Genomic DNA, 15601 nt, shown 5'->3' with positions numbered 1-15601 from the left:
TGTAAAAGCAGGTTGTTTTTCATTTAACCCTATACATCGAATAACAGTGACTTTGTGGGCCTGGAGTATGAAACTTAGAGCAAAGACTCTCATCACTGAGGAAAAAGGACAGGTATATGTATAATTTCTTTTTTAAATAACCTCAAATTAAAGGACGTTTTTTGGAGAAAAAAAAACAAACAATAATTGTTCTGATAAATATCTCTTTTAGCTGTTCAGATTTTCCTCATGGGAATGAGGGCTGATGACACCATTTCACCGCTGTTTCCTGTGTGGTACTCTGCAGGGCGAGTAGAAACTCTTGTGATGAGGTTGGACAACACTTGAGACAAAAATATAGATTTACAGCAGCAATGCCAACTGCTGAGAGTCAAATGGAGCTGTTAACATAGCGGTCAGACACACCAAAGATTTAAATGAATTAATCTGATACTACAATAATACTTCAACCAGAAAGATAATAGGATTCTTGGACATTAAAATTACTTTGACTTGGAGCACCCATGGCCTAGCGGTTACGTTGCACGTCCCATGAAGAGAGGCTATAGTCCTTGTTGCAGCTGTGGGTTTGAGTATGACCTCTGCCTTTTGCTGCACGAGACCGCCCCCGACATTTAGGCAAAACGGCTCCAGAAACACTTTGACTTTATAAAAACAAACAAGACTGGGCACAATAACATTTCAAAACTTTCTTTAATAATTTATAAATTCCATGAAAGTTGTTAGGGGAGGTTATATATGAAATTCAAGAGAGAAGGAGAAGCAATGCTGGCTGAAGATTTCAGTCAGAAAATGTCTCCTGAGAAAACAAATTCTCTTTCATTGGTTTGAAGAGGAGGTCAACGTTCAAATGTTTCTCAACTATTCAAAAATAAGGGACAGTTTGATTATTTTCAGACATTTTGATTTAACCACACACACTGACCTAATGAAGCAGGTATGCTAAATTTGAATTTGATCCTCTAGGGAAAACAACAAACAAACTCCAAGATTTAATTGGTCTTTTTAGTCCTTAATATTCAATAAGTGTGTACACCTGACCAACAGGGTATCCTGTGCACAGTCATCCTACGTTGTTGGTCCCGGTTGGTTACAGGAACGTACAATGAAAAAATGAATCATCAAATGACACTCTGAACATGACTTTACTGTCACTTTGTTGTGAGCAGAAAACAAGTTAGGTGACCATCAGGTGAAAAACATTTGTTTGTTTGTTAACAACACAGTGACAGCAAAGAAGGTTTTTCACTCAATGAAAACATGTCAGAGATTATGATTCAGAAGAACGATCCAGTTTGTGGAGGCAGACAAAGTACAATCTATAGAATCTGCCTTCAGTGAGGGCTCTGAGTTCAGAAAGGTTCTCTCTTATATCCACACTCAAACTGGGAAGAACATGCATGTCCTCTTGAATTTGGTGCTTCGAAATATTTCAGAAACTCTTTAAATCTTTCTCTACACGTGTCCTCCGAGCAGGTGTAACACTAACTCCTCATCTTCAGCCAAAGAGAGCCCGGTGTCCAGAGCTGTGTGTTCCTCATTTCCCTGCCTCACTTTCTTCCTCTTCCCCGCTGTGCGCTCCTCCTCCTCTTCATCATCATCATCATCATCATCATCATCACTGCTCACGCTTCTGTGATGCCGTTTAGCTGGCCTGGTCTGATCCTCCTCCTCCTCTACGTGTGGTTTATCAGGATCGGGCAAGGTGCTGGGATCAAACTCGTCTTCGCTGTGATTGGCCAGGTACGCGATCACCTCGTCCTCCTCGTCTTCGTCAGATTTGGGTCCCTGCTTCTTGTTGGCCTCCCTCCTGGCTGCCTTGGCCTTCAGCCTCTTCTCTCTGTGTTTGGCTTTCACTTTGCGGCTGTACTCTTGCTTGTCAAACTCCTGGTCCTCACGCTTCATCCTCTCCTTGGCCTTATCTACGTTTATACCCGACACCTCTTCCTCCTCATCTTCCTCCCCACCAGCCACCTGCCTTTGGGCTGGTGGCCACAGCTGTACAGCGTCTCCCTCTTCGTTGAATGTGACTTTGGTGTTGACTTGAAAGTTTCGCTTCAATGCCCTTTTAGCTTCTTTGAACTTTGTCTCTTTTTCCTTGTGCTTTTTGGAGTCCTGTTCGGATTCGGAGCTCTCCTGGTCCCCTGTCAGACTGAACACATCCTTTCTTTTGACTGTGAGCAGGTCAAAGTCTCTTAGATCTTCATCATCCTCTTCCTCGCTGCTTTCACCTGCTCCCAGAAGAAGTGTTCTCGACCGATGCGACCTTTGATCATCACCACTTTCTCCGTCCTCACTTGAATCTTCCGACTCTGAACTCTGGGTTTCCTTATGAGGACCGTTTCCTCTCAACTGAGCCTTAAAGCTCTTCAGCTCTTCCTCCTCCTCCTCCTCTTTCTTTCCTCCTTTCTCAGCTCTCTGTGCCTGAGCTTTACTTAAAAAACGTACCCTCGGAGCCACAGCTAGGCCCAGAGAAAGTGCGTACTCGTGCAGCTGGAGCTTGAAGACATCGAACACCTCTTTGTTCTTCATCAGGTAAACGGAGCGCAGGTAGGAAACAAAACACCTCTGCGCCCTCTCCTTCTGCTCCTTCTCCTGAGCCAGGAAGGCCTCCAGCTTCTGCTGGACATTCTGCAGTTTCTCCGAGTTCACCTGGAATCAAACGGACAATCAAATGAATGAAGGCCACTGTGATGTAGTGAGGATTTTTATCTCTTTGTTCTCCACACAGGACCTTTAAGATAACATCATTCTAGAGGTGGGGGAATATCCATACAGCTTAGTATGATACAAACTTAGTATTGACATATTATTATATTAAAAACAAATAAGCTTTTTAAATGTTTACTTGCTGAGCGGGTCACATGACTCATTGTTAGACTGGTCTGTCGTCACTCCCGTAAAAATCTAAAGCAGGAGTGTCCAAACTAAGTGCGGCTCGTGGGGCCATTTGTGGCCCTTGAGTGGATTGTTTGTGGCCCTTGACTTCGTTCGAAGAATCAGAAGATTTTGGCCCCAGGCCTCATCAGATGGCATATTTCGTTCTTTTTCATGTTAGCGAGGGAGACCTATAAAAGCCTGACTATTTCCAAAAAATTAGAACACAACAGTTTCCCACTGCAATTAATTATTGTGTATTTACATTATTTTTGAAGTGGTCAAAATACAAAAAGTTCCTTCCAATATTTAAAAAAAACAAACAAACAAAAAAAACCTGTGGCCCGTGAGCGATTCTAACGCGACAATTTTGGCCCGCAAGAAAAAAAGTTTGGACACCACTGACCTAAACACGGAAGTGAGATGAACAGACTGAGAAGGCTTTCTCATTTGATAAAACACTTCTTGATTGTGTTTAATTTGTTGCAGTTAAAAGAAATAGTTTTTTCAGTTTAATTCTCAGCACATGACAAAATGTTTAAAATCACAATATCATATCGTATCGTATTGTATCGTGGGGCCTCTGGGATTCCCCTCCTGATTATTTCCTCTTTTATATTAAACTCCATTCAGTTACACAGAAAGTTAAAGGAACTCCTCCATCTCCTCCTGTTTAAGCCATCAACTTCATCCTTAATTATAATCTATTGAAAGGGCCACTGCAGCTTGAAGAGCATTTATAGTCAGTGTGAAGACAAAGAACGGCGGTCCATCAGTATTTGGGAGTTATGAGCTGCACTCAGACGAGATGTCGTCAGCTTTACAGATATACTGACATTATAAATCATGTACCCTCCACGGGTGTTGAAGTCAGTCTAGGATCAGTTAGTGTTGGTGATTAAATGAATATCTTTGTCATTAACCCAGGGAAAGCCTCTCTTACTGTCACTGACTAAACTCAACACCTCAGACAATCTGCTTAAAAAACCCAAAACATTTTACCTTGTGTGTGATATGTTTTAGCAGAGATGGTTTCTTTAATCTGTGTTTTTTTTTAAGCTGTGTGACCACCGTCCTGTTCTACATTCAGTGAGACTGTACACACAGTTTATTTGAAAGCTCACTCAGGGTGTATGCTTGTCTAACCTGGATCTTATTGATGGGAACCTTCTTCTCCTGCAGCTGGCTCAGCATGCCCTTCTCTTCAGAGGGGAGCAGCAGCAGTAAGGCCTCTCCGCCCTCCTTGTACCTGGCAGTACGTCCCACCCGATGGATGTAGGTATCAGCATCCTCTGGACAGTCAAACTGCAGCACCCAGTTGACAGCTGGGAAGTCGAGGCCTCTGGCTGCTATGTCCGTGGCAAAGAGCACTGCATTCTGCTTCTTGAGGAAGTCATTGTACACCTCCACTCTCTTCATCTGCTGCTGTTTGCCATGCAACGCCAGCATGGGCATGCCGGGTCTGAGACGGCAGAAGATCCGGAACAGGTACTGCACCTCCTTGCAGCAGGCAAAGAAGACAATGATCTTCTTCTTCAGGTGGCTCCTGATGAACGAGAAGAGCATGTTGACCTTGTGGTGGAGCTCACACACCACATAACTCTGCTCCAGCGTGGCTGGTGTGCTGAACTTGGCCTTCTCATGAACCCACACATATGCTGGGTCTTTGAGGCTAAGCCGGGCCAGGTCTTTAACCGACTTGGTTTGTGTGGCAGAGAACAGCAGCGTCTGCCTCGACTTGGGGAGGTTCTCCACGATGGCGTTGAGTGTATCTGCGAAGCCCATGTCCAGAATCCGGTCTGCCTCGTCCAGGATTAACATGTGGAGGTCGGAGGCGTGGAAGGTGGCTGTCTCATCCATGTGCTGGAGCAACCGACCTGGGGTGCAGATGACGATGTTAGTGCGGTGAATCCTCTCCGACTCGGTCTTCAGGTCCTTCCCACCAATGACGAGCCCCGCGGAGAACTCGTGGTTCTTACCCACCCTGCGGAGAACCTCAAAGGTCTGATAGGCGAGCTCTCTGGTGGGCGATATGATAAGAGCACCCAGCCCGTCCATCGAGGTCCACTGCTGGCGGAACAGACACTCCAGCACCGGTATGAGGAAAGCTAATGTCTTCCCAGAGCCGGTCTTAGCCGCGCCGAGGACGTCTTTCCCTTGCAACGCGAAGCCGATCGTCTGTCTCTGGATCTCCGTGGGCTGTCTGTACTGACACTCCTGCAGACCTAACAAGGTTTTCTTTGAAATGGGGAAGTCTGAAAACTTTACAGCCTCCTTGATGTTGATGTCTTCGTACCTACGAACAAGCCCGGCGATGTATTCCCGTTCGACCTGCCACTCTCGCTTCTTCGGGGCTCTCTCTCGCTTCACGCGATCTTTCGTCTTATTGTATTTTTTCTTCCATTTCTCGAAGTTTTTGACGGGGTCAGTGCCCGCTTTCATTTTAGCAGATTTAGATTTCTTCTTCGTGGAGTTTGGACCTTTTTTATCCATGATGAACCGCTTGACGGGAAGGAAAGATGGCCAAACGCACGTTTAATAAACAGATCTCACTTTCGTAAACAACGTGGAGAAGAGAGGGGTCGCATGTTTATGACATCATCGCCTTGCGACTCAATTATTTTCCTTGGGTTTTTGTTACCCCGGGTTTCACCTGCCAGGCAGCATCTTGCTTAAGTTTATTTCCCCCGATTGGAGTTTAAAACTAACAAAGAAACTTTTTATTATTATTATATTATTATACCTTCACTTCCTCCTTAACCCGTTTTGAGATGCAGCTAATTTAGGAAATATTTTTATTTGAATGAGTTTCAGTATTTGGCGGAGTTAAAAACAAAACACAAAAACAGTATTTTGTATATTTTAAACAATCTTCATTTATACAAGTAAAGTGAACTGTAGTCAGACGTCTTCTGGAGAAGCGGCGTCGCTTCCGTATCACATGCCGCTTGTTTAAAAAAAAGATGTTCGGAAATGCACTTATACAAAGTTTCAAAATAAGATAGTTAAATACTTTTAGCAATTTTGTAGAAAAATATACACTTTCCCAAAACCCTTTCATATGACTTTTACACTTCCTGAAATCTCCTGAAAAATGCTGGCTATTTCCCAGAGGAGCTGTAAAGGAGAAAGCTTTGCATTTTTATTGTTTTTCCTTTTCCCCTTTCTTCTCTGCTTTCTGTTATCTCTCAACCCACCTCATACACGCAGGTATATGGAGAATACCCAATTCGTTTTCAGTCTCCATAGAGTATACCCACTTCTCAATCCCCTCTGATTCACACCTATAAATGATTGACAATATCTAAGGTTGGGCCTGTACAGCATTTTTTTTTCCTGGGATGGTGAAGGGATGACCCTCCCTTGCTCCTATGCTCTAATTGGCTGATACGTACTAAATATTCAAAAGGAGTCTTACATGTCAATGTTTGTAACAAAGATGGGCCACATAAAAAAGAGTAGGCCTATTGCTATTTCTTTAGGCACATTTACACCACTGGATATATATACTCTTAATCCATGTACTATTTGGTTATTTAGCTGTTTTTAATGTATTATTAAACATCAACGTTTGTAATCTACGTATATAACGAAGTAAGAAGCTACCGAGATAAATGTTCGTTTAAAAAGAACACTTTGTCTGCTGACTTGAGGTCTTTTATTTTGATAGATTTGTCCGGAAGTTGTACACACTACAACCCCGTGGAAGCTGACGGCAGGACAGAGGCAGACAAATGATAAACAAGTATCAAGACAGTTTATTCTGGACAGACAGAAGAAGAGACGCTTCGTCAGCTGCGGGTCAGTGAGATCTGTGCAGCCTCTATGCGTCATAAGGCATGGCCGAAAGACAGGACAATGAGGTAACATTAAAAACAAACAAAAACAAACAAACAATGAGTTAACATTAGCTCTTCAATCTGATGGGGGGGGGGGGGGGGGGGGGGGGGGGGGGGGGGAATGATGTAGCCTACATTTGTTTATGTGCACGTTTTGTCCTAGCAGCCAGAAATCGACACAGTTCTGTTTCAGCAGAGGCGAAAATGACAAGAAGCTAACAGAGTTGCTGAAATGAATAGGGAATACAAACATGTGTTAGCCCAGCAGCTAGCTCACAGAGCTGCAAAGAGAGTCCCGTTTGGTGTCTGACAGTAAAGTTATCTTTCTGTCTGTCCTGTAAGCGGAACAGAAACCTAGAAAAAAGAGAGGAAGTCAAATAAAGGTGACCCTGCAGTGTCGTCAAAAATAGAGCTATCATATCACATTATATCATCCAGCAGCAAAGCATCTCATTGAATCAATGAGGACGATGCTGCTTTGGTAAGTACTCACATGTGATGAAGTTACTTCTCGTTCAAGAAATAAATCTGATCTTTCAGTTAACTAATCATGTGACCAGTTAAGGTGCTCGTAGTTTTAATAAGATACAATATACCATATCATGTTTTCATCTACATGGAGTGAGTTTACAGGAAGACTAGTAGACATCTATAGATGCTTCTTAGATGGCTTGGATGTAGACAGACACACCCCGAGCAAAGTTAACACTGTTCTTGAACTGTTTGGACTACAAGCACAACTAGGGTCTCTTTAGAAAGCTAACACTCTGCAGATTCAGAACATGTTCAAATCATCCTCAAAAACATTAATCCACGCCAACTACTGTTGAAATATGACATAGCCTCAGACCACAGTCTGTTTGAAGTTAGAAACTATCTGCAGGGATCACAGTTCTGTCACCTTCACAATCTTAATATTTACTCTTAGTGTCAATCAGACAGAGAGAAAGTGGAGAAGAAATGAGTCTCAAAATGCTCCCAAAAGCTTAATTTACATGTTACAATAGGTATTTTTTTATTCTGGAGAATCCCCCCAGAACACCTTCCTGTGACTTTTGTCTCTTATATATTTCACATCTCGAAGTTTGATGTAACAGACGACCAGCTGACAGTGGATGTAGGCAGCAATGCATACATTATTAAATATAGTTTAAAAAAATGCAAAAAAAAATGCACCACATGTCCTCTTTATAGCCTACATTTAATACGAGTGTGTTCGCCCTCTCCTGATAAAACAGAAGCTTTTATGGCAGCTTTAGTGTCGTCGTCCCCTCAAGAATTGCTCTTCGAAAAAATTCCTGTTAGTTGTCCCCACGATACTGAAGTCAGATATCCACCCTTGTAGCCATACTGAGATTACCGTGACCTGGATGACTGAGTACCTAAACATACATTATACTGAGAGTTCACTTTATAAGAGATGCACAGAATGGGAAAATCAGGGACATTGCTGATAGCAATGTTTGAAATAACAATGTGCCCAATTGCCGATACTGATGTTTGATTCATGACTTCATTTGGTGTCTCCCACAATGCCACCCTTTTCCTTTCCTCTCTCCCTCATTTTTGACAATGAAAACAAGGTGGCAGTTTGGTCCAACAGGTGACTTTATCTGCTAATTAAAAAAACCCTTAGGTCTCCCAATGCTGCATTCAGGTGCTCCTTGGATGGTCTCAGTTTCCGAGTTGGGAAATCGTTCTTCCCACCTCAGTGTGTTCATATGAAATCGTAGATGTTACGTGTGTGTTATATTTGAGCAAGTTTATGTTCAATATGTGAATTCATAGAAGTATCTTAACATTAAACACACTTTGAGCCCGTGCGATGATGAACATGGCGTCAAGTCGGCATGTCGGGCCCCTCCTTTTTTCCAGAGTTTCCGAGCTGTTGTTCTGACTTGAGGAGGCGTTTATGTGCATTTTACAACTGTGACAATCTTTTTCCCATAACGCATGAATGCACCATACCTGCAAGCATTGAATTCATTTGGCTCAACAAATAGAGGTCAGCTACTGACATGGGTTCATGCCACATATGCCGATGTCTGTTAACAGGGTCGATATCAGCAGATACTGATGTTGAGCTTCATCCTTATTGAATGTGCCATGTGAACTGCCAGATTTAGTCGTGTTTACAACAAGCACTTCATATCACATGCTTTGTGTTGTATGGATTTTAATTTAGCTTCTCAGATCAGGAAGTTTACTGTACTTCTTAAATCATGAAGACTTTCCTGTTCTTTTTGTGTCTTGCCAATAAGGTGGAGGAGGCTGACCAGATCTACCTGCTGATGAAAGAGGAGTATCGGATATCCAGGAATGTGCGTCTGGCATGGTTCCTTGGAAAACTAAACCAAGTCATCTGGCCAGCCTCAAAGCCCGAACTAGTGAGTATATCCGGCCTTTCTTCTTTTCTAATCTGCTTCTCATTGGCGGTCCAGCTGCAGACCGAGTTTGAAAAGTGGCTGATGGTATTGGTATGATTCTCTTGTAAGAAGTGCTTCCATATCAATGTCAGACTACAGTATGTATCGATGACAGAAATATCCCAATAACTCATCACAGTGCATTTGGATATTTTTAAATAAAATAGTGTGCAATATTTGTATTGATTAAGAACAAACTCACTAAAAAAATAATTGAATCATTGCATTAAAGTAGAGTATGCTGAAGTATGGCAGTAACCACAGTGCCCCCCAGTGGAGAGGGGCAACATTACAATGGAAATAATAGATTTTAGGATTTCCCCGAATCAATATTGAAATGGGAAAATAATAATTTCAATGCATTTATGTGTTTATGTTGTTATAGGACACACAGGCCTATTCATGGGCCTGCAATAACATTGTTCAATATTAGGGGAATAATACACGTTACCTATAACTCACTGTTTGATGTCACACAATAACTATGTTGAAATGTAGTTTTACTGAATCCAAAATGGAGTTTCTTCCTCCACTTAATTGGCACCAATTAATCTTAGGTTAGCAGATGGCCAACTTGAGCTTCATCCGATTAACGGACTTGATGGAAACCTTTTGTGCTAGGAGCTTTTTTTAATTCTCAACTTGTTATTGATGTGAATAGATGATTTATTCTATGAAAACATGTTAACAAAATTACCCAAAAATAAGATCTACCAGTGAAACATGACTGACTGGACAAAGTCAACGATCCTGTTTTTAATAATCCTATTTTTATTTGTATTGCGCTAATTATTAACAAACAAAAAAAGCAGGTCTAGTCTGTACGGTCTGTTGGATTCAAGTCATGAAGATGTTTTAATTAAAGCAACACATCTCAGATAATCAAAGAGGCATGCATTAAGGCATAATAAGAAGGTTAAAAAAAGAAGGTTTAAGTGAAACTGTGTTGGAGACGAAGAGTGACACAATAAGCTGAAAGTTTCATACGCACGTGTTGATTAAAGGTCTCTCTGTTTATTCACAGCTGAACTCAGAGAATGAATTGGACTTGCTCAGCATCTTACCCAAAGGATGGCAGTCGGATTTCTCCCCCTCGTTGTACCCTTGCATGTTGATGCCTTCCACGCGGGCCACCTTCCTGGCCCGGAGGTACCGCTTCATCATCGAGCTGGACCTCAGCCCATCCACGGGGATCGTGGTGAGACTAAAAGTTTGTCGTGTACAGCGGGTTCGACGTTCTTCCCCCAAGTGGTGAAACATCTGTAAAACACAATATGAATAACTAAAATGGGTTTATCAGGACCTTTGCCACTCTGTCACTGTTGGATACTCAACAGATTCACAGCTGTTGTGTTTATCAGCATGGACCTTAAGCTAAGCGCTATCTATGTGTGTTTTTCTCCCTCTGCAGGATGACAGCACAGGAGAGATGATATTCGACGAGGTGTTTCATGCCTTGTCACGATGTTTGGCCGGTCTCAGTCAACCGTTTAAAGTCCCCGGGACGGATGAAGTTTTCAAGCCCAAGATCTTCATCACCATCTTGGTGTATTCATCAATTATTGGACTTACATCCCATCAGGTCATTGCTTGGCTTTCATTTGGTTATTTCCCCACTCTTTTGCAAAGCAGTCATGATCTAAGGAGTCAAAAAGGATAAGTTAAAGCCCTTTACTGATTTTGATCAGAACAGGCTGTTTCTGTGTCTGTAGCTTTAAATGTAAATGAGCTGTGCCTGACCACGCCCTTCTCTGGAAGGGCTTGGTTGGCCCAGGCTTTCTCACTCCATGTCCTATTGTTAATGGTGAAAAGGCAGGCTCACAGGGCAGAACAAACACCGAGCTGTGGGAGGGGTTACTGCCCTTTGTGATGTCATGAAGGGAACATCTCCAATCGGCCTGTTTGAGCACATATTTTTAAAAAAAAGTGGAGGAGGTAAAAGAGGATGGACTTTTCTCATTATTTGGGGGTTTATAGAGTAGAGACACATTAATATTGCAGATGAGACGTAACATGGACTTAAATATCCAATCTTGAACTGGCAGAATGAAAAAACCACAAGACAAAGTTAAAGTGAATTGACCTTTGGTGTATTAAAGAAATGCGTATTAAATTAATTCGACACTACATTTATTTATTATTTTTCTTTACATTAAAGCAGCCATAAACTTTTTTCAAATGCATCGTCATAACACTGACATTATTTGTACTCCATGGCTCTAAATTGCAATCACACATGCAGTACAAGTGAGGGGAAATAAGATCATCCAAAAATGTCCAACTGTGTTTTGACACTAGCATTGAGCAGATGCAGAGAAGGTTAGCTCTCACAGAACTTAATCTATTCATTCATCAATTTTGTTCTTGTTATCACTGGTATTACCACAGAATGGTGTACAAACAGTCAGAGCGTTTAAATGACAAACACCTCTGGCAGCTATCACCTGTTACTTATTTACCCTCCTTACTCAAACAACTTACTACTGGGCAAAATCTAGATATCAGGTTTGTTACCCTGAAATTAGGATACTTTCTTGTCACTGTTATACTGTCAGGAGCAACATGCCCCACTTCAACACATTGTTTAAATGCAATGTAAAGACGTGCATTATTTCTGTGCACTCAAACTCTTAACTCGTGGGCACCTGTGACCGTTAAAATCAAAGCAAGCACAGAGCCCTGATGTTTTTCTCCATATGATGCATGGAGCTGTTGTTGTTGTTGTTGTTGTTGTTGTTGTAGTAGTAGTAGCTGCATTGATCTGACTTTCTGACTGTCTTTCATTCCCCTGCAGGTTTTAGTCCAGGGCTGTCAGCTTGATTGGACAGACCTTGATGAGTTCCTGCATCAAATCTATCAGCAGCTCAGAGCAGTGGAGAGCAACATCGCACAAGTCCTTCATCAGCAGCACGAACAGGCAAGTGCTCATGAACAGTTTAAACAAGCACAAACATTCTGTATTAAGTTCTTGCTGTTAACAAATCCAAAGTACAGACCCACAAAAACAATGAATGAATCTAACGAGTATGGGTCCAAAGCTGAAACCCCCCACAGCCCACCCAGACCATACATACATACATACATACATACATACATACATGAGCAAACAAAGAACAGATGGAGTTTGTCAGAGACGGCAAACACAGAAGCTGATGGAGATGATCGCTGACACCCTCGTGTGGTCACTTTGGGTAATGACACGAAAATAAATAAATGAGTTGACAAATAGCAACCAAGACGTTCTATTACACATCACATTGTTGTACTGTGTGACGTGTTCCTCCGTTATCATGATAACTCAGTGTATTTTCTGCCCTGCAAACATCATGCTCCCCCCTCCTACCACTCACAAGACCACCAAATGTGGATTAGAATACTGATGAAATGAGCCCCCATGATATGCTCGGTTAAATGACCTCAACGGACATCAAGCTGTGTTGTTAGGTTCTCTGTTCAGAAAATATTTTTTTTCCCCCTGTTCTTTTAGCCTCTAGAGCAAGTCCAAAGCTCAGGTGTCCATAGCAACAACCTCGATGACCAGTCGCACAGAAAGCAGGGCATTTCCATCGTGTCAGCTGACATGGGCCTCGTCAGCATGGTACGCCAAGGTATCCTGGCCCTTCAGCTGCTGCCTCCAAACTCCAGTGCAGGTAGGTTTCTCTCAAGTATCCCAACTTCTTACTTACTTTCTCCATCTCCACCTTTCTCTCTCTCTCTCTCCCTGGTTTCTGAGTCGAGACATTTTCCTGCCACTTAAAAAAAGCCCCAAAATACACCTTAAGAATAACAATATTTCTCTTCCTGTTAAATGTTTCAAATGTCTGAGAACTCCTCCTGCACTCGGGGGCCTTTACTAAGATGATTTGTTGAAGCTAACGATCCCATCAAATTCATCCCAAGGTTATGTCCGGCCTTCTGTCTTGTGATTGGCTCATCGCCTGTTTCAGTTGGAACTAGGTCATGGGGGACTCGAGATATAGTGTGGAGGAGTTGTTAATGAATGAAAGATAAACAAACTAAAATACTAAGATTTTTTTATTATTGCGTTTTTCAGGTATCATTATCATCACAGATGGAGTGACTAGTGTCCCCGATGTCGCTGTGTGTGAAACCCTGCTGAATCAGCTCAGGAGTGGAACGATCGCCTGCTCTTTTGTGCAGGTAAGGAGAAAAGGTTTCTTGAGGTTTGCACTGTTCAAATGTTTGATTCTGTGATTCTATTTAAAGGTGTTCGCGTTGTTCAGGCATGTGGCTTGTGTTACATCTTCTTAATTGTTTACCGTTGGAACTGCACTCGGGACAAGAATATTCCAGTTTAAATAAAGGGGGTGGCTTTAATCCTCAACTACTTTTGTCACTTAGAAGAGAAAGGAAAAAGCTGAAGTTTTTGGATAATATGAGAAACGTGTGCTGTGGAATTACCAAAGAGTGAGAAGAACCATTCAGTAAAGAACCCCAAGATCAATCTGCTCTCAATGAATATTTATTCAAAGGCTGAATCAGCGTTCGATGACCCCTCTCTCATACGGTGAGGAAGGAAAGGGCAAAAATGAATACTTACACATTTCAGAACATGCTTCCATTACGCCACATAAGACCACTGCCCACCCGGCAGGGCACAATCTATCCCCTCGTGTGAGAAAAGAGCCTACGTGACTATTCCTACATCTGTCCATGGTGAAGAAGAAGGTGGAAGATAAAACATCCTTACATACTGTGCATGCAGTATTGTATGACATTTCTGACACATTTTATATGACAGATTATATATGAGGCATTTGTAAAATGTTCCATAACACATGCATACAGCCAAATGAATCACCAGGTTACTTTATGCTCTGTGTTGCATGAGCATGTTTTATGCTAAGCATGATTCACTCAGGATTACTTTTATAACAGCCTCCCTGACAGTGCTGTTTACTGAAATGTTATGCAGCTTTGTTGTTTTGCTCCAGAATGGAGAAGATGTGTTATTGAAGTGTTGTTGTGGGTTTTTCTCTGTCCAGGTCGGCGGTGCCTACTCCTATGACTGCAGCTTCGGCTACATCCCCAACGTAGAGCTGATGAAGTTCATCTCGTTGGCCACCTTTGGTTCCTTCCTGCCGACCTGTCCTGATGTTGACTTGAACAGCCAGGAGATGAATGCGTATCACAAGGCCTTCCTAACCTACTCCTTCCTTAAAACGCCCGAGTCGATGAACTCCGAGTACTTCTGTGGTGAGTGCATTCAAAGATTTGAGTTGATGGGATACGTTCTGCCTTATTGACACTGTGCATATATAGTAAGGTTAAGATATACTAATCCCACATCATGTGCAGCATTTTTTCTGACATACTATTACAAATAAAAGAGGCCAAAAATGTTGGTTTACAAAGTCAGTTTTTCGTTGTATTTAGTTTGAAATCTGAACTTTGTTTTGTTTTCAGGCTAACAAAAAAAAGAAGATGTTTAAGTGTTAGTGAATTCAGTTCAATTCCAAAAGCTATATTTGTCCCCAAGGGGCAATTCAAAGACACAGAAAGCAGCAAATGAACGACAGTGTAGGTATAAATAAAATCACACAAAGAAAATAAAGTGTTGATAAAAAGTAAAGTGTCAAAACTTAAATACAAAATGTGAATTACAGGGGGCGCTAGTGGCGCAGTGATTAGTGCGCACGTCCCCATGTATCGAGGTTATAGTCCTCAACGCAGGCGGCCCCGGGTACACGTCCGGCCTGTGGCTCCTTTCCCCCATTTCAATGCCCACTCTCTCCCTGATTTCCGTCTCTGTCCGTTGTCCTAACCTTCTAATGAAGACACAAAAAAGCCCAAAAATAAATAAAATAAAATGTAAATTACAAAATTACAAAGTTAAAGATATCAAAGAAGAGTGGAGATATAAGTGGACCCTGATCGAACTAAAGATAGTGAAGTAAATGAATGCGTACAAATCCAATAAAAAGCATAACATTGTAGTCAAAGTTTATAATTGTTGACTCGATACTGAACTTTACGAGTCCCCCCAATGTCCTCAAAAGCTTTCAACTCTATTATATGGAATTCTTCTTTTAGACACAAGTGTACCGACATCTTTAACAACTCATACAAGGACTCTAGAGGCAATAGAGAAAATACGATAGCCTAAATAGTGACTTCTTGACTTCTTTTCTTTTTAGTTTCCCAGCACAAACTGTTCAACGAACATCTGTTGTCAGCCAGCGGTAACCCCGCCCTTGTCATGAGGAGGAAGAAACACACTGAGAAGGAAGTCCATGCCAACTTAATCAGTGTGGTGTCTGTGCGACTGAGAGAGGGCTACACCATTCGAGAGGTCAGCCTCACAAAAGGTAAACTGCTGTCTCCTTACAAATCCGATTTATAGATTAAAACCTCTCTGGGCCGTGCGGTGCATTATGTCATCACTGTTGAGAATGAAGCAGATGGTTTGATGGTGCAGACTGTGCTTTAGTTCCTGCA

General features: G+C 42.0%; 2 protein-coding genes across 8 annotated transcripts in view; one reads left to right on the top strand and one right to left on the bottom strand.

The window, feature by feature from the left end:
* Window positions 1-674: 674 nt before the first annotated feature.
* ddx10 (DEAD (Asp-Glu-Ala-Asp) box polypeptide 10) lies at window positions 675-5742 on the bottom strand. Its single transcript, XM_079351365.1, has 2 exons — window positions 4024-5742; window positions 675-2652 (listed from the first exon to the last, which is right to left on the bottom strand). Exons 1-2 carry the CDS (start codon window positions 5368-5370, stop codon window positions 1456-1458), a joined length of 2544 nt encoding a protein of 847 aa, XP_079207491.1. The 5' UTR covers window positions 5371-5742; the 3' UTR covers window positions 675-1455.
* Window positions 5743-6550: 808 nt separating this feature from the next.
* Window positions 6551-15601, top strand: part of szt2 (SZT2 subunit of KICSTOR complex) — an 83855-nt gene continuing 74804 nt past the window's right edge. For all 7 annotated transcript variants that reach the window (XM_079351230.1, XM_079351231.1, XM_079351232.1 and 4 more), the window contains exons 1-9: window positions 6551-6740; window positions 8978-9103; window positions 10167-10340; window positions 10554-10724; window positions 11937-12059; window positions 12630-12792; window positions 13197-13303; window positions 14149-14359; window positions 15301-15471. In XM_079351230.1, coding sequence (XP_079207356.1) covers window positions 6717-6740; window positions 8978-9103; window positions 10167-10340; window positions 10554-10724; window positions 11937-12059; window positions 12630-12792; window positions 13197-13303; window positions 14149-14359; window positions 15301-15471 — 1270 coding nt within the window. In that variant the 5' untranslated portion in view covers window positions 6551-6716. The remainder of the gene's footprint in view (window positions 6741-8977; window positions 9104-10166; window positions 10341-10553; window positions 10725-11936; window positions 12060-12629; window positions 12793-13196; window positions 13304-14148; window positions 14360-15300; window positions 15472-15601) is intronic.

This window comes from Symphodus melops (assembly GCF_947650265.1).
Source record: "Symphodus melops genome assembly, chromosome: 8".
NCBI classification, from domain to species: Eukaryota; Metazoa; Chordata; class Actinopteri; order Labriformes; family Labridae; genus Symphodus; species Symphodus melops.
Note: the sequence above shows the minus strand (reverse complement) of the source record. Positions and strands in the feature narration are given on the sequence as shown.